The 27,034-nt window shown below is 43.2% G+C and overlaps 1 protein-coding gene across 9 annotated transcripts in view; it reads left to right on the forward strand.

Moving 5' to 3' along the window:
- The window catches only part of UBE3D (ubiquitin protein ligase E3D), a 252,983-nt gene that overhangs the window by 54,489 nt on the left and 171,460 nt on the right, over positions 1 to 27,034 (forward strand). For all 9 annotated transcript variants that reach the window (XM_033937938.1, XM_033937942.1, XM_033937933.1 and 6 more), the window contains 2 exons: positions 3,688 to 3,919; positions 20,374 to 20,443. In XM_033937938.1, coding sequence (XP_033793829.1) covers positions 3,688 to 3,919; positions 20,374 to 20,443 — 302 coding nt within the window. The remainder of the gene's footprint in view (positions 1 to 3,687; positions 3,920 to 20,373; positions 20,444 to 27,034) is intronic.

Raw genomic sequence — 27,034 nt, forward strand, 5'->3', positions numbered from 1 at the left:
GTTTTCTCTTCAGTTCCCTCCAAAATTTCTTCAGGAGTCCCCTTTGGTTTCAGGACTCTGACGGGAGAAAGGAACAACCAGAAGCCTAGTTTACACGGGGGAGGGGGGTGACACACACATTTTTGGATACATGGGTCCTAATTGTGGTGTGATAATCCATTGGCAGAAATTTTATGATGTGAACTGTGATATATATTAGTAGTTATTAGTTTGTAATGTCTGTTGTTTTTTAGCATTGTTTTTATATGTATTTTTGTTGTAATCAGCTTATGATTAAGCAGAATAAAATTTAAAAAAAAATAAATAAAAAAATTTAAAGTTTTAATTCTTCTTTAAAATAAACAGCTGAATATATATTTTTCCATAAATATTTAGTCACAAGTGAAAGATGTATTTTAGAATAACTATTTAGGCTTATTGGTTTTAATATTTGTTTATGTTTATAATGTTATGGGTATAAATTTATTATATTGATTAAATTTAATGTTTATGTGTATGTGTTTAGAATGGCTGATATTAGCTTTAATTGATATCATTGCTTTCTGATGGAGCCCCAGTTCAAACACTGTCCAGCCTTTCTATCACTTCAAGAAGCCTTTGGTAGGCCTGCACCATGCATGTAACTGCCATTTTTGCTTTCTCCACAGAGTTGACAAGGCTTGTCCCTTTAGAGCACAGGTGTCAAATGCAAGGCCCGCGGGACAAATCTGGTCCATCTGGTCGTTTTATGCGGCTCTTGGTCCGATTCCCCCAGTGTTACCTTGTGGCTGACTCCTCCTCTTCACAGCCATAGTGTTCACGGAGCGGCATCCCACACCTCATCCAGAAGCATTCCCTCTGACGTTGCGATATGATAGAGAAGGCTTCTGGTTCAGGTGCAGGATGCACGAGGAGCCACTGCACGCAGCTCTGTGCACACTATGGCTGTGAGGAGGAGGGAGCTGGTCACAAGGTAACACTGGGGGCATCAGACCGCGGGCTGCATAAAACAGCCAGGTTAGGCACCCGCCGGAAGGAGACACAGCATGGAGGGAGGGAGACAAAGATTTTATTTTCAAGTTAGTTTTTGAATTGTGTCAATTTTGAGCATTTTAGTCTGCTGTCTATCTTTTGCACTGCTCAGGAAAAAATACATTTGTTTCTTTTTCTCTGGGGGTTGTACTGCATGCAGAATCTTGAATCTTAGGGTGTTTTTTAAAATATGTTAGTACTTTTAGTTTTAGGTCCCGTATTTGCACAGGGATTATCTGTGTTCTGGTAGGAATGAATGTTGAGAAGCATACAGTGTGTTTTGTGTAGTTTAATTTTGTGGTTATCCATTACTATTAGGTGTTAATAAAATTATATTGTGTGTGTATATATGAAAAATGAATGGAAAAATTGGTGTTATAATTAGTATTATTATGGGGGCGTGGTCTGGGGCGGAGATTGGGTGGGGTCTGGCCCGCGACTTAGCCTGTGTTTTGGATTTCAGCCCCTTAATGTGATTGAGTTTGACACCATTGTTTTAGAGGCATGATTGTGCACAGTTTTATTGTTGTTTTATTGTTGTTTTATTTTTTTCTCTGTGTCCCTTTTTGGGAAAGTTTTGTTTTTGTCATTCCCCCCACCCTCCCACCCCTTTTCTTAGTCTTTTTGGCACTTTAATTTTTTATGGCTGCCAGCTTTCTGAGACCTGCACTCGCAAGCGGGTACTTTTGTGTGAGGGGTCTGTTTTTATTTTTTCCCTCTCTGTACCATTGAGTTGTTTGATTTTGCTGCAGGTTTCTTCACCACAGTGTCCCAGAGATTTGCCAGTGAGTTCAAGAAATATATTTTATTTACTACCCGGACCATGTTGGTCATCAAACCTCCATGATGAGTGTCTGGGCAGGGTCCATGATCTACTAATTTGTCCTCTGTCTGCCCATATGCAGAAGAGGATTGTGAAATCCAGGGAGGTAGTCCAAGAGAGACTCTTTGACCTCCAGAAATCTGATTCCTCAACATCAGTGTGGAGAGTTTCAGTCCCTATGGCCTCTGGAGCTGCACTGAATGCTAGCAATGCTTTGACATTGAGGAGGTCTCTGCCTGCCTCAATATCGAGCACCAGTAGTGAACCTGCAAATGGAGCTCACTTAGACCCGATACCAAGGAAATTCTTGGATTTAGCATCATCCTCTTTGGCACCGAAAGACTGATGCTAGGCACCAAAGACAAAGAATAATTGGCATTGGTCCTTCTGGACACACAATGTCAAGATCTCTGGGGTGTTGGCATTGTTGGCATCCAAAAAGCGTCGCTGCCATGAAGATCACTCTCCTCCTATGCTATCATTGTCGACCCACCAGTCTCCCCTAAGGACAGGACCCTACTCTTAACATAGAAACATAAAAAGTGATGGCAGATAAAGGCCATATGGCCCATCTAGTTTACCCATCCATATAATCTGCTATTTCCACCACCTCTTAAGGGATCCCATATGCCTGTCTCATGCTTTCTTGAACTCAGACACAGTCCTCGTCTCTACCAACTCCTCTGGGAGTTTGTTCCACGAGTGTGCCATCTTTTTCTGTAAAGAAGCATTTCCTTAGATTGCTTTTAAGGCTATCCTCCTTCAACTTCATTGGCATCTTCAAGGACTATGGCCACACTGGCATCTCCCTTGCCTTTCCTGATACCTTGTCTTTGAGGAAAGATCTGAGCCATGTTCTGGGAGGAACTGGAGTGCCTTGTGGGACCACCTGGCACCAAGGTATCGAGGGCACCTGCGCCATTTCTGGGCATGCTCCAGCTCATTCCGAAGGCCCATGCTTTGCCTGTTGGGCGATTATCAATGCTGGTGCCTCAATGGGTCACGCATCTGATGCCATCTGATGCAGTTACCCATTGAGGGAGGAAACTATCTCTGAGGATAGGAGAGCATCTGTACCTTGGCATCCCTGTGCAGACCCTGATCTTGCCAGCAGACCGAAGCAGGTAAGAAAATCATGATGACTGCTTTACTGAGTTTGTCTGATTGGACCTGGGTGTCCAAAAAGGAGTCTGAAGACTTCTCAGAGGAGAAGTCTTTGGGCCTACCTTCAGACCCCTCCCTACCACAGGAGAGATGTAAATCCCCTCCAGAGGATCTTTCTTTTGTTAGTTTTTTTGAGGGAGATGGCAGTTGCTATCCCGTTAAGTTGGAACTAGAGAAAGAGACCAGAGCTGAGTTAATGGGATTCTTGGACTATAACAACATGAAAGTTGCCATACTGGGACAGACTGAAGGTCCATCAAGCCCAGTATCCTGTTTCCAATAGTGGCCAATCCACTATATTTTACCTCCAAGCAAAATGGCTTCTGCAAACATGGACCTCGGCTAATAAAAACTGAAACCACATGTCACAGTGCTTTTATAATGGCTGACTTTGCATGAAATTCAGAGTGACAGCTGATGAGGATAGACTAGAGGCTTTTGGATCTGACCAGAGACAGGTCATTGGAGATTTTAGTAAGGGTTCAACTATTATTGCTGCAAGAAGAGTTTCCACCAAGTATTGCATCTAGGGGTATAAAAAAAATTTGTAACGCATATTGAATTATATGTTTTAAATAGCAGAATTGGAAAAATGAGCAAGATTGAGGGAGCAGTTTAAAGATGTAAGTTAGATTTTCAGCAAAATTGGGTTTCTGAAGTAATTTGATTTGTATCTTTTCCTTTTATAGGGTGTTCCTTAGAGTTCTTCCTTTACCGAATGAAAACTGGAGCTCCTTAGTGGAGGAGTGGTGTTGCCATCCAAACCCCTTTGCAAACAGGGTTCTACAACCTTATCATGATGATTGCTTTCTTGGAGACACCTATTTGCTGGTGAATGCAAATAATGAGTCCTGTATGCAAGAAACAAAGGGAGTTCAGTCAGAGAGCAATCACCCTACATTTACAAATTGCTCTATCTTGGTAAGTATGTTACTCCACAGGAAACGGAAATTGTAGCTATACTGTTCATTGATGGCAAAGAATTGTCCATGCTTTTTGTGTTCTATCTTTGGTATAATGCTATTGGGCAGATGCAGCACTGGACATAGAGCTAGTTATTAAGATATGATAAATTCTTGCACCAAAGAATATTCAAACTATTTTTTTTAACTTTATTTAGTTTTTAATGCCAACAAAAAGTGCAATACAGTTTATATACAAATAATGATAATCAACCAAGCACTTATAATCAATCAGTATCTATAAAAAAGATAAAAATTCCCTCCCCCATCCATCATTACCGTCAGGAATAATACCAAAACAAAAGATATACCCCCCTCCCCCTCCCACCCCCCCTGGATGTGTGGGTGAAAAACAACGGAAAATAAAGATAAAGGACAACTATAGCAAATCTACAAAAGACGTCAATTGGGTACCCGAGACAGTGGAAGATAAAGTGACTTTACAGAGGTCACTTGACATGACTGGTAGAAAGAAGGATGAGAATCCTGTTTTATCTGGTCTTCATGCCTTTACTTTAACCACTAGATCACTTCCTCATTCAAGAATTGGAGAATATCACCCAACCATCTTGGATGGGAGTACATTATGCAATATGCAGCTAATGGTAAATGAAGTGCAAATTGATTTTCCTTCTGTTTCAAACCACTGTCTTGGGTGAATCTCTTCATAAAGGCAGTTAATAAATTCCAATTCATAAATAAAATAAAAATTTCTAATATCTCACAAAGAAAGCTTTTATAAAGACATAACATTAAAACTCTGTCATGGCTTAGCCTTTCTATGTTTGTTTTTGCATGTTTATAATTTTGTATAGTTAAAGTTGCTATATACTGTATATGATCACGTTTACATTTTCTTTACATTATTTTTCTAACGGTACGTGACAAACTGACAGCATATGAAATTGAATAAGTCATATTAATTTACAAGATTATCTTTGGAGTGTCCTGATGGGGCTTTCTAAAAAAATAAAAGTTAATTGTTTTTATCTATGCAACTCATGTTATTTTCTGACATTGGTTTGTTGATCAACCACTAGAAAATAATTTGAGGACCCAGATCAGATTTGCTATGTAATGAGCTGATATTCCTGTTGGAGCCTCTTAAAAAATTAATGTGAGAGAATGTTTTTGTTCTATAGGACATCGCTTTGCGAATTTCTTAAACAAGGCATTGAATAATTGTGAATTATCAAAAACAAAGCAAATACAAACCAAGCTTCTTTTAGCTGTTTGACATTTGTTTTAAAGTTGATGAGTCCATATAGATGGCAGAGAGACATTTTAAGAACTCTGTCTCAATTCCTCTTCTTTTCTCACTCACACTATTCCCTGAACCTTATTTCAACAACACTAAAAAGTCAGAAAAAGTGCCCTTTTACAGGCTTTTGAACTGAAATGTGTTGATCAAACTTGCAGAATCAGTCGGAGTACTTAGAAATGGGCTAGTGTAATCTTTTGTCCATTTGTAAGGTGTTAGCGAAAGAATGAAGCATCCTGTGGCAGGAGGGAGTGAACATTCCTCCTGCTTTTTTTTTTCTTTCGAGAGGAAGGAGGAAGGGTAGGGGACACTTTAAACACTTTAATCAAGAAGAGGAGGATTATACATATCATACACACTTTAAACACTTTGGGCTAGATTCACAAAGCAAACTGATCGTGTACCGATCGGTTTGCAACCCCTTAGCGATTCACTTACCTCTCTTCCAACCATCCTCCGATCCGCACATGCAAATGAGGGCAATGGCATACAAAGTAGGCAGGGACGCAATTCACTAAACAAAACCCTGAAACACCGACTGAGCTGGCTGATCAATAAAAAAGTGACTGCTGCGGATCAGTCGCTGAAGCCCTTTCCGTCTGCCCTGCCTTCTGCCGCCCTGCTCTCTAATCTGTCAGCCCCTATCCTGCAGCCCCAAACGCGCCTGCCTTCCAGCCCCAAACATGCTGCCTGCCTGCCTTTCTTCCCCACACTGCAAGCCCGTGGTTTTAACCCGCGGGCTTAAGCGGGTTAAAACCATGGGCTCCATTAAAACGATCGCCTTTAAAAAAAAATAAAAATCTATGCCAGCCCTGAGGTCCAGCGCATGCACAGACCATCTACAGATGGTCTGCGCATGTGTGGGGTTTGCTATCAAGCGATCCGGGAAGGCAGATGGGGGCGTTCCTCCAATTGCCCCCATCTGCATATTGGGGCTTTGTGAATTCATCAAACCTGCCTGGATCGGGACCAATCGGGCAGGTTCGTGAATCTAGCCTTTTCATCTTAAACACTTTCATCATCCATACACACTTTAAACACTAATCAAGATGAAGAGGATCATCCATATCACTGTCTTCCATTTCCTCTTGGGACTGCAATGGAGGGGAATCATCAACATCATTGTTCTCAGTTTCCTCCTGGGATTCCAGTGGAGGAGTGTCAGGGGAGAAATAGGCTTTGAATTAGAGAGTTGCGCGGGGACAGAAATCCCACCCGTCCCCGCCAAAGTCTCACCTATCCCTACCCGTCCCCATGAGGAATCCCACCCGTCCCCACCCGTCCCCGTGAGGAATCCCTCCGTCCCCGCGAGGAATCTCCTCCGTCCCCGCCCGTCCCCGTGAGGAATCCCCTCCGTCCCCGCCCATCCCTATAAACTTCAGAAATAGTTATTTCATTTAATTATGCTACTGAATTAAAGGCTCTGGTAGAAACCCATTTGCAAATAAGCAAAAAGACTTTATTAATTTGGAATTATTAATTGGGAAGAATGCATACTTTGTAAACGGGTTTCTACCAGAGCCTCTTTTGTTTATAAATTTTTATCAACACAACTAATATACTACTTTATCCTGAAGCAAAAAAAAAAAAAAGAAATAGAATTCTTTTCCTAACTTTGTTGCCTGGTTTCTGCTTTCCTCATGTTCTCATTCAGTTCCTTCCATCCACTGTTTTTCTTCCTTCTGCTTCTTCCATTTGCTCTGTTACTGCGCCTCTCCCTTTCTCCCCCCTTCCAAATTGGTCTGGCACCCATCTTCCCTCCGCTCCCCCCATAGTCTGGCATCTCTGTCTTCTTCCCTGCCAGCGTCTTCTCCCCACTCTCTCTTCCCTATTTCCTTTCAGCATCCTTCTCCCCCCCCCCATCTTCCCCATGTCCTGTCAGCGTCCTTCTCCCCCCTCTGTCTTCCCCATGTCCTTTCAGTGTCCTTATCCCCCCTCTGTCTTCCCCATGTCCTTTCAGTGTCCTTCTCCCCCCTCTGTCTTCCCCATGTCCTTTCAGTGTCATTCTCCCCCCTCTGTCTTCCCCATGTCCTTTCAGTGTCATTCTCCCCCCTCTGTCTTCCCCATGGCCTTTCAGCGTCCTTCTCCACCACCCCCCCGTCTTCCCCATGGCCTTTCAGCGTCCTTCTCCACCTCCCCCGTCTTCCCCATGTCCTTTCAGCGTCCTTCTCCACCCCTTTGTCTTCCCCATGTGCTTTCAGCGTCCTTCTCCCCCCTCCTTCTTCCCCATGTCCTGTCAGCGTCCTTCTCCCCCTTCTGTGTTCCACAAATGCTTTCAGTGTCCTTCTCCCTCCTCTGTCTTCCACAAGTGCTTTCAGAGTCATTCCCCCCCCTTCCGGCCCGTCTTCCCCATGGCCTTTCAGCGTCCTTCTCCACCCCTTTGTCTTCTCCAGTGCTTTCAGCGTCCTTCTCCCCCCTCCTTCTCTCCCGCCCCGGGTGCAGCACAGCTGGCCAGGTCCCCTTACTTTTGTGGTGCTTCCCCGACCGACCGACAACAGTCCCGGTCCGACAAACCTCCCTGCCCTTAACCGCGAATCTAAATTTCCTTCTTACAGCTGCTGTAAGAAGGTAATTTAGATTCGCGGTTAAGGGCAGGGAGGTTTGTCGGACCAGGGCTGTTGTCGGTTGGTCGGGGAAGCGCCACAAAAGTAAGGGGACCTGGACGGCTGTGCTGCACCCGGGGCGGGGCGGACCTCTCCCCTTCCTTGGTAGCCACTCGAGCCGCGAGGCTACTCCTCCTTACCTACCCTGCCTGCAGCACAGAGCCGAACGGAAGTCTTCCCGACGTCAGCGTGGACGTCGGTAAAACTTCCGTTTGGCTCTGTGCTGCAAGCAGAGCAGGTAGGGAGAAAAGCCGTGCGACTTAGTACATCCAGCCCCGAAGGAACCCCGCTACCCTCGGAGGCGTCCTCATGGGATCCCCGCGACCCTAGGGGGCGTCCCCACGGGATCCCCGTGACCCGAAGGGGGAACCCGCGGGTCCCGCGGGATTCCCATCATCCCGATTCCCGTGCAGCTCTCTACTTTGAATGGTGTGCCACTGGAATAACCTGCTTAGAGAAGATGTCCCCAGCAATGAGAATGTCTTCTCCTGTAATGCCTGAGGGACCTGTTTGAGTCTCTTATTTGGGAGATGTTGGCTTCTTCAGGAAAATGTCCAGTATTGTCTGTTTGGTCTGTCTTTTCTTCATAAATCTGCCTATAAGCAGCAAACACTGCATGAGCATTTCTTTCAATCAGTGAAAACTGTTCAGTGTTTTGGGCAATCTCTTCAGCATCCTTCAGTAACTGATTTAAGTCTGCAAAGAATTTGGCTAGCCCCTTCACAGTAAATTTCTTCTTGTTATTCTTGTGCAGTTTCCCTTGCCTCTTCCTCAGCTATTCTTTGTCCCTCCAGTTGCAGAAACTCTTTAATTGTAAGCTCCTCAGGAACTACCTCCAAGAGTTCTTCTATGTTCTCATCATCAATGTCAAGGTTGAGATTAGTGCTGCCCGATTCATTTCGGGTGAATCGATTCGAATCGATTTAAATTTTAAAAAAATCGGCTTCCCGATTTGGACCCTCCCTCCCTCGCCCCCAGATGTGGCAGCGCTGCTCTTGCTGGTTGGCCGCTGCCGCATCTGCTTTAGAGGGCAGGAGGGAGAGTCAGTCAGGAAGTGCTGCTGTCGGCTTCCCCTCTGGCCTCCCCGAAGGACTGCGCATCGCATCGCATCCCATCCTATTCCCCCCCCCCCGGGAAGGCTTCCATGTTTCCTCTGGCCTCCCCGCAGCGTTTACCTTATAGCTGCAGCGAAGATTGCGGTTACAGCATCTTTACTAAGTGCTTTAAGCTGTTTCCTCTGTTGCGTTCCCGCCCCTCTGATGTCAGAGGCAGGATCGGGGCGGCGGAAACAGCTGAAAGCACTTAGTAAAGACGCTGTAACCGCGATCTTCGCTGCAGGCTGCAGGTAAACGCTGCGGGGAGGCCAGAGGGAACACGGAGGCCTTCCCGTGGGGGGGTGCGCAGTCCTTCGGGGGGGGCAGTCCTTCAGGGGGTGGGACAGGCCTTGGGGGGGTACAGGCCTTCAAGGGGGGAACAGGCCTTTAAGGGGGGGTGCAGACCTTTAAGGGGGGGACAGGCCAGGGATGGTGGCACAGGCCTTCAGGGGAGACAGGCAGGTCTTCAAGGGGGGGACAAGCCTGTAAGGGGGCGACAGGCAGGCCTTTAAGGGGGAGACAGGCCTTCAAGGGCGGGAGGCAGACCTTTAAGGGGGGACAGGCCTTCAAGGGGGGGACAGGCAGGCCTTCAAGTGGGGGGGGACAGGCCTTCAGGGATGGGGGTACAGGCCTTCAGGGGGGAGGTGCAGACCTTCAGGGGAGGAGGGTCCTGGTATAGAAGTACACGGAGTGAAGGAAGAGCGGGTTCAAAGAGACATGCATATGCTGGACTTTGGGGGGAAGAAATAATGGGTCTAAAAATAGAGGAGATGGAAAGAGATGATGGACAATGGGATTTAGGGAGGGAAGGAACAGAAAGGGAGAGAAGTTGGACACAAGGGATGGTGTGGAGGGGGATAGAGATACTGGATAGGAGCGGTTGGGAAAAGAAAGGGAGCGATGTTGGACCTTGGGATGGTGGGGAAGGAGGAAAGATGCTGGACGAAAGGGTAGTTAAGAAAAGGTGGATCTGTGGATGGAGACGAAAAAAAAGAAAGATGCCAGACCTCTGGGGAAGGGAAGGGAAACGGAAGGGGAGGACAAAGATGGCAGATGGATGGTTAGAATGGAGAAAAAAGTGGACCTTGGCAAGTAAGTTATCAGAAGACAACCAGAGCCTGGGACCAACAAGATTTGAATAATGACCAGACAACAAAAGGTAGAAAAATTAATTTTATTTTCCATTTTGTGATTACAATATGTCAGATTTGAAACGTGTATCCTGCCAGAGCTGGTGTTAGACAGCAAACGTGAGCAAGGATTTAAGAGAGAGAGAGGAAAAGTCTTTTTTGTTTGTTTATTTTGTTTACACCACAACACCAGTGTGGTTAGGAGAAGGCAAAGGAAGTGAAGAGGCTATAAAAGGGGTGAAGAGGCTATAAAATAAACCCACCAGGATGTTTGAAAAAAACACCCAATTAGGCAGGAAAATCGAATTGAATCAAAAAACCAATTCAGTAGGCTGAATCAAATCGAATCAAAATTTTTTTTCCTAAATTGGGCAGCACTAGTTCATATTACTGTTTGCAATGTCAACAATAGCTCTATTAATTCTAGAAATTTCTTCATCCCTTTCAAATCCTTTGAAGTCATGCACAAACCTCTTCAATACCTTCTTCCATATGCCATTCATGCACTCTTTGGTGACATCATCCCAGGCCCAAGCAAGGCTCTTTAAGGCAGAGTAAATGTACTCTTTCTAGAATTGCATTGGTGTCTTGTCAGTGTTGTCAGTTGTAGCAATATCCTGGGCAAATGTCTTTCTAAGGTAGTAGGCCTTAAAGATTGCAATTACCCCTTGGTCTATTGGCTGTATCAAAGAGGTAGTGTTTGGAGGGTAGAACACCACTTTGATGTTGGGGTGACGGTCACCAACAAAAGGGGGATGTCCTGAAGCATTATCCACATTACTTGAAAGGAATGCCTTCTTCCAAGCAGAAATTCTTCATCTCAGCAGTATAATAGTTAAGGAGGTCATCCTGGAACAAGATTTGAGTCATCCAGACTTTCTTATTGGACCTGTAATAACAGGCAGTATATGCTTATTAATGTTTATTGTACATTTGATATACTGCTTAATGCAAGAGTTCAAAGTGGCTTTACAAATTTAATATAATAGGCACATTAAACTACCTTCTCTGTCCCAGATGGGCTCACAATTTAAACAAAGAGTGTCTAGAAAATAACATTTGTTTAATACAGATAAAATAGAGAGGAGAAAAGAGCAAAATTAAATAAACCCTAGCGGAAAGAACCAATAAAATTGAAATAAAATACAGGCCAATTCATAAAGAATTAAACCAAAATAAAATTTATAGGAGGATAAAAAACTAAAATCAAAATAAATAAAAACCTGGCAGAAAAATCAGATAAAGTTCAACATGAAATCAGGTCAATCCAGTGAAGAGATATGTCCATCTCTGATCAGTGCAAGGCCGTGGTAAAATGGAGAAATTCTGCTGTTAAATGGCCAATTAAGAAAAGTTCAATGATGTAGAACGGGATGAAACCGACTTCTCGGTCCCGAGGCATCCAAAGACAGGCTCCTCCCAAAGCTGAGATAGAGTGCAAGTCTGCCAAGGAGAGGGGAGAGAAGGTAGGCCACAGGAAATCCTCTGATGCCAGCATCAGTCCACCACTGCACCCGTCAATCGCGCTGATGGTTTTCTCCCTCCAGCCGATGGATAAGAGCATGGAAATGGTTGTGCGCTGCTCCTCTGCCTGAGTTTGTAAAGCAGCTCTTCATTTTTGGGCTCCCGCTGTCAACCCAACAGCAGAAGAAGTGGCCGCCATCATGGAGAAAAAGCGGCACAGTAGGAGCCAGGACCTCTATCTCCACACAAGCCCCTGCAGGAGGCCAACTTCCTCCACCGCAGCACCAGACTCTTAAACATGGGCCGCCGTTGAAACAAACTCTGTCACTGCACAACAGCAACATCAACAGAATGGAAATCAGCTGGAATAGAAAAACAAATCACAAATACTACACTGCCATACTGAAAGAGTGACAAACAGGTAGGTAGTTGGAGAATTCAGCCGTTAACGGTCAGATAGGGAGGACCAGCAAAGTAATCGCCAATTAAAGCCCTGGGGTTCTCGCTGTGCCAGAAGACAAAAGGTTTCAACTTATAAACAGCAACATTGCCTCCCAATAATAACATTGTCATCTGGTCCGTGAAAGCCGTAAAGCCTGGCATTGATTTAGCCTCCTTATGGCTAAAGGTCCTTTCACGAAAGAAAGAAACTGCAGAACACTATACAGGATGCAGGCAATGTTTATTCAAATAAACAAGTTGTTGCGCACAAATAAATCACCTGGTAGGTAAAGGGACCCAACACAGTCTGTGTTTCGATCAACACATCTTCATCAGGGGTCTCTAAGATGGTGGCAAGGAATGTGTTTGCAACAATATTTTGCCTGATCTATGGGCTGCATTGTTTAGTAAGATGTAGTTTTTTCAGCAATGATGAAGACATTTTGATTGAAACATGGACTGTGCCAAGTCTCTTTACCTACCAGGTGGTTTATTTGTGTGCAACAAATTTTTTATTTGAATAAACATTGCTTGCATCCTGTACAGTGTTCTGCAGTTTTTTCTTTCATTTTGGTTCCACTGTTCCTTTACTACAGATTTGTTGGATTTTGTTTTTTGTCTGATAAAAGTCTTTTCAGGCATTCTATTCCAGGACAAGGAGATTGTGTCCATATTTACAATTTGCTGGGCCATATAACTTTCCTCTTTTATCAGTTTATCCAGCGTTTCAACAAATTCTGCTGCTGCCTTCTCAGCACTCACAGACTTACCACTCACTTTCACATTATGCAAGAAATAATGATTCTTGAAGCATCTGAACCACCCAGAGCTGGCACTGAACCCTATTTCATAGACTGGTCCTACTTTTTCTTTCAGCAGCTCAAAAATATAAGAGCATAAGAATAGCCTTACTGGGTCAGACCAATGGTCCATCTAGCCCAGTATCCCATCTTCACAGAGGCCAATCCAAGTCACAGGTACCGGGCAAAAATCCAAACAGTAGCAACATTACATGCTACCGATCCAGGGAAAGCAGTGGCTTCCCCATGTCTGTCTCAACAGCAGACTATGGACTTTTTCTTTAGGAGCTTGTCCAAACCTTTTTTAAAACCAGCTACATTAACCACATCCTCTGGATTACATGTTCCAGAGCTTGATTATTCTCTGAATGAAAAATATTTCCTCCTATTAGTTTTAAAAGTATTACTTTTTAACTTTGAGTGTTCCCCTATTCTTTGTAAATCTTCATACAGTAAGAAAAAAAAAATATCGATCCACTTGTACCTGTTCTACACCACTCAGGATTTAGTAGACTTCAGTCATATCTCCCTTCAATTGTCTCTTTTTCAAGCTGAAGAGCCCTAACCTCTTTATTCTTTCCTCATACAAGAGGAGTTCCATTCCCTTATCATTTTGGTCGCTCTTCTTTGAAACTTTTCTATATCTTTTTTGAGATAAGGAGACCAGAACTGAATGCAATACTCAAGATCAGGTTGTACCATTGAACGATATAGAGGCATTATAACATTCCTAGTCTTATTTAACATCCCTTTTTAAATAATTCCTAGCATCTTGTTTGCTTTTTTGGCTGCTGCTGCACATTGGGCGGAAGGTCTCAGTGTATTGTCTGTGATGACACCCGGATCTTTTTCTTGGACCCTGACCCCCAAGGTGAATCCTAGCATCTGGGAACTATGATTTGGATTATCCTTCCCAATGTGCCTAACTTTGCATTTGTCCACATTAAATTTCATCTGCCAAATTTCATCTGCCATTTGGACGCCCAGTCTTCCAATTTCCTAAGTTCCTCCTGCAGTTTTTCACAGTCTGCATGTGTTTAACAACTTTGAACAGTTTAGTGTCATCTGCAAATTTAATCACCTCACTTGTTGTTCCAATTTCCAGATCATAAATAAGTTAAATAGCACCAGTCCAAGTACAGATCCCTGTTGCACACCACTATTTACCCTCCTCCATTGAGAAAAATGGCCATCTAACCCTACCCTCTGTTTTCTGTCTGATAACCAATTTTTTATCCACAGTTGAACATTGCCTCCTATCCCATGACTCTTTAATTTTCTCAGGAGCCTTTCATGAGGAACTTTGTCAAAAGCTTTCTGGAAGCTATCTGAAAATCTAGATACACTACATCAACCGGCTCACCTTTATCCACATGTTTATTCAAACTTTCAAAGAAGTTAAGCAAATTGGTGAGGCAAGACCTCCCTCGGCTGAACCCATGCAGACTCTGCCTCATGAATTCATGTTTGTCTACATGTTCCTTTGCCATGATCGTCATTGTGCTGAGAGGGATTTACTTCTGAGTTTGATCCTCTATCCACATCATCAGTAATTTTTCCATGTCAGATATAGACCACTCTCACTTCTAGACTAGTAGCTTTCAGTGGAGCCAATCCTTTCACAGCTTGCAGGATTTTATCTTGATTTTTCAATATTGTGTTGTTCGTTGAATGAGACTTACTGAGTTCATGCGCAATAGTGTTCACTGCTTTACCACTTTCTAATATTCTTAATAATTTTTTGTTTCACTTCCAAATCAATGCTCTTTGTTTTCTTCTTGTTGCTACTAGCAGTAAATTGGGTGCATTTGGAAGTCATGGTTAAGTTCACAGTGCACAAGATGCTAGATCCATGAGAGACAACAGGATGATGCCATGGACGTTAGCGCAAATGAATGTTGTCCGGACTAGTAATATGTGGTGTATACCTGTAGTTTGTTTTAGGCCATTATATTGCATCTTGCTTAACTATTTGTTGAGTGAAAAAATACTTTCTTCTATTCATATTAAAAGTATTTCCACATAAATTCATGGAATGTTCCTTCATCTTCGTACATTTTAAGAGAGTAAACAATCGACGCATGTCCATATTCTCTACTTCACTCAGGATTTTGTACACCTTATTCATATCCCTCTTCAACCATCTCTGCTCCTCCATTCTGTAGAACCCTAACCTCTTAAGCCTTTTTTCTTATGAGAGGAGTTCCATCCCCTTAATCATTGTGGTTGCCCTTCTTTGAAACTTTTCTAATTAGGCTACGTCGTTTTTTAGATATGGTGACCAGTATTCAAAGATGAGGTTGCACTTTGAAGTAATATGGAGGCATTATAATGTTCTTTGTCTTATTTTTCTATCTCTTAATAATTCCTAGCATTCTATTTGTTTTTTTGGCTGCTGCCACATACTGAGCAGAGGATTTCAACATATTGTCCCTGATGGCATTAGATCTTTTCCTTGAGTGGAGGGTCCTAATGTGGCACCTAGTGTCAAGTAATTTGATTTGGATTGTTTTATCACTTTGCATTTGTCCACATTAAATTCCATCTGCCATTTTGATGTCCAGTCTTCCAGTCTCCTAAGGTCCTCTTGCAATATCTCAGAGTTCCCATATGAATTAATGAATTTGAATAGTTTTGTGCATGGTGGATTTGATTTAAATCACTAGTATAATACTAAATAAAATAACAGGCAATGTTTGAGTATTAGTCAGAAAGACTTACGGCTTCTTTTACAAAGCCGCGCTAGTGGCTACGCTGTGCTAATGGCCCCAAAACCCATAGAGATTTAAAGGGCTTTGGGGCTGTTGCCGCGTGGCAGCTGCTAGCACGGCTTTGTAAAAGAGGGGGTTAATTTATATTATAGTTTTCTCATTTTATTCACTACTACTCAGTACTGCCCAAAGAAGGAATAGTTGCTTGTTTTAACTCTTTATTTCTTTATAACAACTGTATCAAAATGACAGTAATGTTCAATAATAGCAAATATATGCGTATTTATGCCGAAATTCAACAATTCTTCAAGGCAGTCTTTAAGAAATATGATGAAATCAAAACATTTACCAATCTGAAGATCCTGCCTGTTCAAACATGTTCCTTTTTTCATCTTCATCAAAGCACTTCTCATGATGTTGTTTTATTCAGGCCAACAGGACTTGCATTTCTTTGTTGCGGTGTTTGCATTTTGCACACATACCTTCTTGACCCATATGTAGAAGAACTTCATTAAAATATTCCCAAATTTGGTCTCTTTTTGGCCTGCTGCCATTAAAGGTTTTCTCCTCCAAGGAGAGAATAATGATAAAACTCAGGCTATACACAAAAGGATCCCAAGACTTGGAGTATTCTGCTTAATAAGGTTTCACTTTCATTTTTACTGCTTGGCCCTCCCTCCTCACCCTTAGCTCCTTATGCAGATATATAAACTTAACACTTAAGAGGTAAGGGATTAATTCTGTGTACATAGATTAGCAAAGGAACAATTGGGTTAACCCTTTCAGGACCATAAGGATCGTAGGCCAATTTTTGTGGTTTTGACGACATTTTTATGGTAAAAAGGGCTTGCAGATGCCAAAAAATTGATTTTTTTTGTGAAATATCATTATTTTTATTTAAAAAAATCACACTTCTGGCTTATGGACAGTGTGGCAAGTGAATCTTCTCGTCAATCTAGCAACGACGCTAATGAATGAATGTCGGAACCAGTTTGTTTACATAAAGGCAGTATCATATGGAATCCGTACATATCAAATTTAGAACTGTAGACTATCCCAATCAAAATTTATAGGATTTTAAAGTTATGGGACAAATATGTCCCTTGGTCCTGAAAGGGCTACAGTCTTTTTCTCAACTCTATATTTTATAACATTTTTGCTATGAAGAAGCATGTTATCTCTGCAGACACAAATTCACAATTTTGAGAAATGCAAAACCAAGTATCTGTGACAATATCTTCTAGATAGAAAAGTTGCCCATGACATTATGAATGGATATCATACATAATTCATTGTGGAAATCTTGAAAACCTGACTGGGTTCTGGAGGATCATGGTTGCCCATCCCTGATCTGTGGTATAAGAACATAAGAATAGCTTTTACTGAGTAAGACCAATTGTCAATCTAGCCCAATATCTTGTTTACACAGTGGCCAATCCAGGCCAAATCCAAATAGTAGCAACATTCTATGCTACTGATCCCAGGGTAAGCATTGGCTTCCCTCTTTTTATCTGTCTCAATAGCAGACTATGAACTTTTCCTCCAGGAACTTGTCCAAACCTTTTTTGAAACATAACATAAAAATTGCCATACTGGGACAGACCAAAGGTCCAACAAGCCCAGTATCCTGTTTCCAACAGTGCCCAACCCAGGTTCCAAGTACCTAGACCAGCTACGTTAACTGCTGTTACTACATCTTATGGCAATTCGTTCCAGAGATTAACTATTCTCTGAGTGAAAAAATATTGGTTTTAAAATCATTTCCCTTTAACTTAAAGTGTCCACTAGTCTTTGACGGAGTAAAAAATTGATTCACTTGAACCCCTTCTGCACCACTCAGGAGTTTATAGACTTCAATCATATCTCCCCTTAGCCATCTCTTTTCCAAGCTGAAGAGCCCTAACCTCTTTAGCCTTTTCTCATATGAGAGCAGTTCCATCTCCTTTATCATCTTGGTCACTCTTCTTTGAACCTTTTCTAATTTCGATTACCGTATTTTCGCGGATATAACGCGCACCATTGTAAAACGCGCACAGGGGTATAGCGCGCAGAAATCACGATGATATGTACAAAAACTTTTCTATACCGCGCTCAGGCATATAACGCGCATGCTGCCCGACTCTCCTTTCGCCCGCCCTGACTTTCCGTGCGCTGTCCCGACTCTCCGTTCACCCCCCCTGACTTCCGTGCACTGTCCTCCCTTGAAGTCCTGTCCCCCCTTGAAGGTCTGTCCCCATCCTGAAAGCCTGATGCCCCCCCCGACGTCCGATACATCCCCCCCCCCCGGCAGGACCACTCGCACCCTCACCCCGAAGGACCGCTGACTCCCCAACAATATCGGGCCAGGAGGGAGCCCAAACCCTCCTGGCCACGGCGACCCCCTAACCCCACCCCGCACTACATTACGGGCAGGAGGGATCCCAGGCCCTCCTGCCCTCGACGCAAACCCCTCCCCCCACCGACCGCCCCCCGGCCAAGAACCTCCGCCCATCCCCCAGCCGACCCGCGACCCCCACGACACCCCCACCCGCCTTCCCCGTACCTTTGTGTAGTTGGGCCAGAAGGGAGCCCAAACCCTCCTGGCCACGGCGACCCCCTAACCCCACCCCGCACTACATTACGGGCAGGAGGGATCCCAGGCCCTCCTGCCCTCGACGCAAACCCCCCTCCCCCCCAGCCGACCCGCGACCCCCCTGGCCGACCCCCACGACCCCCCCACCCCCCTTCCCCGTACCTTTGGAAGTTGGCCGGACAGACGGGAGCCAAACCCGCCTGTCCGGCAGGCAGCCAACGAAGGAATGAGGCCGGATTGGCCCATCCGTCCTAAAGCTCCGCCTACTGGTGGGGCCTAAGGCGCGTGGGCCAATCAGAATAGGCCCTGGAGCCTTAGGTCCCACCTGGGGGCGCGGCCTGAGACACATGGTCGGGTTTGGCCCATGTGCCTCAGGCCGCGCCCCCAGGTGGGACCTAAGGCTCCAGGGCCTATTCTGATTGGCCCACGCGCCTTAGGCCCCACCAGTAGGCGGAGCTTTAGGACGGATGGGCCAATCCGGCCTCATTCCTTCGTTGGCTGCCTGCCGGACAGGCGGGTTTGGCTCCCGTCTGTCCGGCCAACTTCCAAAGGTACGGGGAAGGGGGATGGGGGGGTCGTGGGGGTCGGCCAGGGGGGTCGCGGGTCGGCTGGGGGGGCGGTCGGAGGTTCTTGGGGGGGGGGGCGGTCGTTGGAGGGAGGGGGGTTTGCGTCGAGGGCAGGAGGGCCTGGGATCCCTCCTGCCCGTAATGTAGTGCGGGGTGGGGTTAGGGGGTCGCCGTGGCCAGGAGGGTTTGGGCTCCCTCCTGGCCCGATATTGTTGGGGAGTCGGCGGTCCTTCGGGGTGAGGGTGCGAGTGGTCCTGCCGGGGGGGGGATGTATCGGACGTCGGGGAGTCGGCCGGGCAAGAGGGCTTGGGCTCCCTCTTGCTCCGATCGTGGATGCGGGTGCGGGTGGGAGCGCGTGCGAGCGGTCGTTCGGGGTGGGGGTGCGAGCGGTCCTGCTGGGGGGGTGAATCGGGCGTCGGGCGGGGTGGGAACTATGTTTAAAAACTTTTGTATACCGCGCTCAGGCATATAACGCGCGAGGGGTATGCGCGGTACGTAAAATCACGTATAACGCGCGCGTTATATCCGCGAAAATACGGTATATATTTGAGATACAGCGACCAGAATTGAATGTAATACTCAAGGTGAGGTCACACCATGGAGAGATACAGAGGCAATATAACATTCTTACTCTTGTTTACCATCCCTTTTCTAATAATGCTTTGCATCTTGTTTGCTTGTTTAGCCACCACCGCACACCGAATAGAACGTTTCAGCGTATTGTCTAGATCTTTTTCTTGAGTACTGATCCCCAGGGTGGGCCCTAGCATCTGGCAACTATGATTTAGGTTATTCTTCCCAATGTGTATCACTTTGCATTTGTCCACATTAAATTTATCTGCCATTTGTATGCCCAACCTTCCAATTTCCTAAGGTCTGCTTGTAATTTTTCACAGTCCACATGTGTTTTAACAACTTTGAACAGTTTAGTGTCATCTGCAAATTTAATCACCTCACTCATTCCAATTTCTAGATCATTTTTAAATATGTTAAATAGCACTGGTTCCAGTACAGATCTCTGCAGCACTCCACTACCCCATCCATTGAGAAAAATGGCAATTTAACCCTGCCCTCTGTTTTCTGTCCAATAACTAATTCTTAATCCACAACAAAATGTTGCCTCCTTGATATGACTAATTTTCTCAGGAGCCTCTCATGAGGAACTTTGTCAAAAGCTTTCTGAAAATCTTGATACACTACATCAACTGACTCACTTTTATCCACACCTTCTAAGAAATGCAGCAAATTGGTGAGGCAAACACCTCCCTTGGTTGAACCCATGCTGACTTTGTCTCATTAAACTATATTTGTCTACTTGACCTGTAATTTTATTTTTTATAATGGTTTCAACTATTTTACCCAGAACTGAAGTCAGGCTCACCAGTTTGGATCATCCCTGGAACCCTTTTTAAAAATTGGTGTAACATTAGCCACCCTCCAATCTTCAGGTAATACAGATAATTTTAGTGATAGGTTACAGATCAATATAGAAGATATAACTGTAGCTGCAGAAAGATAAATGTAATATCAGTATTTAGCAAGTGTGGCATAAATTAGACAAATCTGTGGGAACTGTTCGAAGATGACTACTTCATACAGTATTGTACCGTTGCCAGGAAGTAATAGTTTAATTTGATGAGTTTCTTTGTATTGTTAAAATGTCATTAACCACAGTAGGACACAATATGCATTTTGGAGATGAACATCCATATTGTGTATTTCTTTTCAAAGGAAATTATTGATATTTAAATGGCATTTTTATATCCACTAGAAATCAAAAGAAAATACTACAATAACCTGTAAACGCTGCAAAGCCATTCTTGGAGAAAGAGTATCAACAGGTATGTATTAACACAAAAGGAACATGACCTGATTGAGTAGCTGTGAAATATCATTTAATACTTGATTATTTAAATGAGTTCTTTTGATGGCTTCTGCAACCGAGGGCGTTATTTGGATTTTATAATATAGCTTCGCCCAAACCCAGGGGAATGTCAGCATTTATCTCCAAAGCCCTTTTGATGGGAAAAAAGCCATCTTCACCAACTGGCTCTCCCGTGATCCCCCGTCATATGCACAATGGAGATCCCTAATGATAGTGCACGCAACACTGGAGAGATGCATGGTGGGAGACTTGACTCTTGGCCCGGGTCGCAAATTTTGTCAGGTGTGGGAGCACTTCTAGCAGGACCTCACACCGCGTGCTCGCAGTAGACTTTTGAATCTTTAAGATTTTATTCCCACTCTCAGCTGTTGGACTGGCCATGGACTCTTGGAGAGGTGAAGGGAGGGGGAGAGGGGAGGGGAGGGGGGGATGGGAGGGGAACTGATTATATTGTTGAAAATGTTATTTCCTGAATGGTACTACTGTTTGTATTTGCTTCTTACTGCTGGAATAATAAAAATCATTTAAACATAAATGAGTTCTTTTTAACTTATCTTCTAATCCTAACACAGATAAAGAACAAATTCAAATAATACCTCTCTAAATGTGCTAATTTTAATATACCAAATTTAGAAAATCTCAAAATACTTTTTCAAAACATCAATACTAAGGGCTCAGATATCAATTCAATTTCTCCATTTTTTCTAAAACGGTCATTTTTCTTAATTTGGTCCTTTTATTCAGAAAATGATAGAAACCAGCTTAACAACAGGAATTTTGCCGAAAGAATGGAAAGAGGCAACCATCCAACCAATTATTGTTTAATATATTTATTGATTTTCAAATCAAAACAACCAAGAATAACTTGTACAGAAAGCAAGATTAGTGATTCCATATAAAACAAGAAAATAATTCAATTAACATTGGAATAATTTATAACTAATATGCTCAAGTCCTCAAGTTATAGGATCCAAGATTTTCTTAGCGAGAAAAAAAGAAATAGAATTAAACAAATTGTATATTCTTAAACATAGAAATGGCAGTAAGGCTGATTGCAGGGATTAATCTATAATCTTAGGGCTTATGATTTTTCTGTCTCCAATCGGGAGAGTGCTAAAAAGGAAGTCAACTGACTAGGTTCAAAGAAAACATATTTAACTGAGCGGTGATGCACGATACACTTACAAGGATGTCGCAAGTAAAAAGTAGCACCTAAAGATATAATACCTGGTTTCAACAACATCCGACCAATTATAAAAAATGCAAAAGATTCAATAGCAACCGAATCAAAATACCGACCCATAGCTAATTTTCCTTTTCTTGCAAAATTAATGGAAAAAGTTATTTTTAACCATATTACCAACTTTATAGAAAAAACTCACATACTACATCCCAATCAGACAGGTTTTAGATCAAACCATTAAACCGAACACTCTATGATAGGACTTACAACCAATATTCAATATCACTTAGATCATCACAAATCTGTTCTTTTGTTTTCACTTGACTTATCCGCGGCATTTGACACCATACTAAACTGGTTCAAATCATACTTTCAAGATCGATCAGCTAAAGTTATTTTTAATAGCTCATCATCAAACACTTTCACCAGTTCATACGGGATTCCTCAAGGTTCAATTCTTTCCCCACTTTTATTTAATATCTTTCTATCACCTCTCTTAACCCTCAGTCAATCTATAGGATTCTCCTCTTATGCATATGTAGATGATATTCAGCTCCTGTATCCCTTAAATACAGCAGATCTTAATGAGATAACAACCATAAACAACAAACTAAAACAAATAAGCCAATGGCTAAAGGATAATATGTTGGCATTGAACGCAACCAAATCTTCTGTAATGTTTTTCCCATGGAAAAATGATCTTACACTTTCATCACAGATTCTCTTAGATAATTCCCCTCTTCAAAAAGTAACCACAACAATAATATTGGGAGTAACATTAGATCATGACCAGATTAGCTCAGTGGTTAAAAATTGTTTTTATAAATTACCTCTCATTAGATCCTTATCAAAAGTCTTAAAGCCCGAGGCCCTTAACATTCTAATACATTCATTAAAAATTTCAAGGCTGGATTATTGTAACTCTTTATATCAGGGCATAACACAAAAAGAAATAAGAAGATTACAGATAATACAAAACACAGCAATAAAAATGATCACTAACTCAAAAAAATACGATCACGTTACACCACTTCTACAAGCAGCTCATTGGCTCCGATGCAGGCGGGGATCATAGTAACATAGTAGATGACGGCAGATGGTCCATCCAGTCTGCCCAACCTGATTCAATTTAAAATTTTTTTTTTTTTTCTTCTTAGCTATTTCTGGGCAAGAATCCAAAGCTTTACCCAGTACTATGCTTGGGTTCCACCTGCTGAAATCTCTGTTAAGACTTACTCCAGCCCATCTACACCCTCCCAGCCATTGAAGCCCTCCCCTGCCCATCCTCCACCAAACGGCCATACACAGACACAGACCGTGCAAGTCTGCCCAGTAACTGGCCTAGTTCAATATTTAATATTATTTTCTGATTCTAAATCTTCTGTGTTCATCCCACGCTTCTTTGAACTCAGTCACAGTTTTACTCTCCACCACCTCTCTCGGGAGCGCATTCCAGGCATCCACTACCCTCTCCGTAAAGTAGAATTTCCTAACATTGCCCCTGAATCTACCACCCCTCAACCTCAAATTATGTCCTCTGGTTTTACCATTTTCCTTTCTCTGGAAAAGATTTTGTTCTACGTTAATACCCTTTAAGTATTTGAACGTCTGAATCATATCTCCCCTGTCTCTCCTTTCCTCTAGGGTATACATATTCAGGGCTTCCAGTCTCTCCTCATACGTCTTCTGGCGCAAGCCGCCTATCATTTTCGTCGCCCTCCTCTGGACCGCCTCAAGTCTTCTTACGTCTTTCGCCAGATACGGTCTCCAAAACTGAGCACAATACTCCAAGTGGGGCCTCACCAGTGACCTGTACAGGGGCATCAACACCTTCTTCCTTCTACTGACTACGCCTCTCTTTATACAGCCCAGAATCCTTCTGGCAGCAGCCACTGCCTTGTCACACTGTTTTTTCGCCTTTAGATCTTCGGACACTATCACCCCAAGGTCCCTCTCCCCGTCCGTGCATATCAGCTTCTCTCCTCCCAGCATATACGGTTCCTTCCTATTATTAATCCCCAAATGCATTACTCTGCATTTCTTTGCATTGAATTTTAGTTGCCAGGCATTAGACCATTCCTCTAACTTTTGCAGATCCTTTTTCATATTCTCCACTCCCTCTTCGGTGTCTACTCTGTTACAAATCTTGGTATCATCTGCAAAAAGGCACACTTTTCCTTCTAACCCTTCAGCAATGTCACTTACATACATATTGAACAGGATTGACCCCAGCACCGAACCCTGAGGGACTCCACTAGTCACCTTTCCTTCCTTCGAGCGACTTCCATTAACCACCACCCTCTGGCGTCTGTCCGACAGCCAGTTTCTGACCCAGTTCACCACTTTGGGTCCTAACTTCAGCCCTTCAAGTTTGTTCAACAGCCTCCTATGAGGAACTGTATCAAAGGCTTTGCTGAAATCCAAGTAAATTACATCTAGCATATGTCCTCGATCCAGCTCTCTGGTTACCCAATCAAAAAATTCAATCAGGTTCGTTTGGCACGATTTACCTTTTGTAAAGCCATGTTGCCTCGGATCCTGTAACCCCTTAGATTCAAGGAAATACACTATCCTTTCTTTCAGCAACACTTCCATTATTTTTCCAACAACTGAAGTGAGGCTCACCGGCCTGTAGTTTCCTGCTTCATCCCTGTGACCACTTTTATGAATAGGGACCACATCCGCTCTCCTCCAATCCCCAGGAATCACTCCCGTCTCCAGAGATTTGTTGAACAAGTCTTTAATAGGACTCGCCAGAACCTCTCTGAGCTCCCTTAGGATCCTGGGATGGATCCCATCGCTTTGTCCACCTTCAGTTTTTCAAGTTGCTCATGAACACCCTCCTCTGTGAACGGCGCAGAATCTACTCCATTTTCTCGTGTAACTTTGCCAGACAATCTCGGTCCTTCTCCAGGATTTTCTTCTGTGAACACAGAACAGAAGTATTTGTTTAGCACATTTGCTTTCTCCTCATCACTCTCCACATATTTGTTCCCAGCATCTTTTAGCCTAGCAATTCCATTTTTTATCTTCCTCCTTTCACTAATATATCTGAAAAAATTTTTATCTCCCTTTTTTACATTTTTAGCCATTTGTTCTTCCGCCTGTGCCTTCGCCAAACGTATCTCTCTCTTGGCTTCTTTCAGTTTCACCCTGTAGTCCTTTCTGCTCTCCTCTTCTTGGGTTTTTTTATATTTCATGAATGCCAACTCTTTCGCCTTTATTTTCTCAGCCACTAGGTTGGAGAACCATTTCGGCTTCCTTTTTCTCTTGTTTTTATTGATTTTCTTCACATAAAGGTCCGTAGCCATTTTTATCGCTCCTTTCAGCTTAGACCACTGTCTTTCCACTTCTCTTATGTCCTCCCATCCTAACAGCTCTTTCTTTAGGTACTTTCCCATTGCATTAAAGTCCGTACGTTTGAAATCTAGGACTTTAAGTATCGTGCGGCCGCTCTCCACTTTAGCCGTTATATCAAACCAAACCGTTTGATGATCGCTACTACCCAGGTGAGCACCCACTCGAACATTAGAGATACTCTCTCCATTTGTGAGGACCAGATCCAATATCGCTTTTTCCCTTGTGGGTTCCATCACCATTTGTCTGAGCAGAGCCTCTTGAAAGGCATCCACAATCTCCCTACTTCTTTCCGATTCCGCAGACGGAACATTCCAGTCCGCATCCGGCAGGTTGAAATCTCCCAACAGCAGAACCTCCTCTTTCCTTCCAAACTTTTGGATATCCACAATCAGATCCTTATCAATTTGCTGCGATTGAGTCGGAGGTCTGTAGACTACACCAACGTAGATAGAAGTTCCATCTTCTCTTTTCAGAGCAATCCATATCGCTTCTTCCTCTCCCCAGGTCCCAGGATCGTGAGAGTAACCACCGCCACGTCTTTCAAAGAACCGTAAGCCGCGCATGCGCACTTCCTATGTGTAGCTACAGCTCACGGAAAAGCGGCGCACACTTAGGAACTGCGCCTGCGCAGCTTACCATTTTATTATATTAGATTGAATCTTCTTTAGAAAAATTCAAGCGTTCCTTTAAAAGTTTTTTGTACAAGGATGCTTTTGAAAAATAGACAACACAATATTACAAATCACCAAACTTCTTAGATATAAATTAGATTTCTGTATAGATTATAGATTCATCTTTTTTTTTTTTCTTTCCTTTCTTTTTTTTCCTTTTTGTGTTCCTACCAAATGTGTTTCCCGCTAAATGTTTTCTTTCTCTCTTTAAAGATTGAAGTTCATCCCTTTCACCTTCAGTACCAGTTATGTATTAGAATGGATAGAATTTGATTGTAATTATGTTAGAGTTTTGTTCTACCCCCTATTTTTAAAATGTTATACGCTTTGAAGCTTTTGATATTGTGTACATAACAAAAATTTAATAAACTTGAAACTAATTAACCAAGTCCTCGGGGCACCTCCAGCCAATCATGTTTTCAGGATATCCACAATGACTAAGCATGAGACAGATCTTTCTGTACTGCTTCCATTACATGCAAATCTATATTTTGTCTATTTACTGAAGAGATCCTGAAAATTGACTGGCTAGTTGTGTTCTGAGGGATGGGTTGAGAACCTGTCATCTAACACAATAAGTGTAATATTGATATTAGATTATTGTATTTTAAAATTCAAATATAGCATGTGGGAGTGGGAGTGTGTGGCACGGTGTTTAGAGCTATAGCCTCAGCACCCTAAGTTTGTGGGTTCAAATCCCATGCTGCTCCTTGTGACCTTGGGCAAGTCACTTAATCCCCCATTGCCCCAGGTACATTAGGAAGAGTGTGAACTCACCGGGACAGATAGGGAAATATGCTTGAGTTCTTAAATGTAGACTATAAGTGGTATATAAATACTAAAATAAATAAATAGCACAGTTACTTACCTGTAATAGATGTTATCCAAACACAGCAAGCAGATATTCTCATGTGCTGGTGGCATCATCCACAGAACCTGGCACGAACAGCCCAAAGTGAACTATCACTTTAAGAAACCAAAAGATTGCCCATACTACCCATGCGCAGGTGCCTTCCCACCCTCTGCCAGCTTGTGGGACTATCAGTTCAGTACGAAAGCTAAGAAGCCAAGAAGAGGAGGTGGGTGGATGCTGCTGTCCTTGGATAACACCTGTTATAGGTAAGTAACTATGCTTTATCCCAGGACAAGCAGGTAGCATATTCTCATGTATGGGAACTCTCCAGATTAAGAACAGGGTTGGAGGGAAAATTGGCTTCTAAACTGTGAATACATTTTGGAGAACTGTGCGGCTAAACTGACTATCGTGTCTGGAAATATTTTCTAAACAGTGGTGAGTTGTGAATGTATGAACTGAGGACTACATGGCTGCTTT

The sequence above is a fragment of the Geotrypetes seraphini genome, chromosome 3 (genome assembly GCF_902459505.1).
Source record: "Geotrypetes seraphini chromosome 3, aGeoSer1.1, whole genome shotgun sequence".
Taxonomy (NCBI): domain Eukaryota; kingdom Metazoa; phylum Chordata; class Amphibia; order Gymnophiona; family Dermophiidae; genus Geotrypetes; species Geotrypetes seraphini.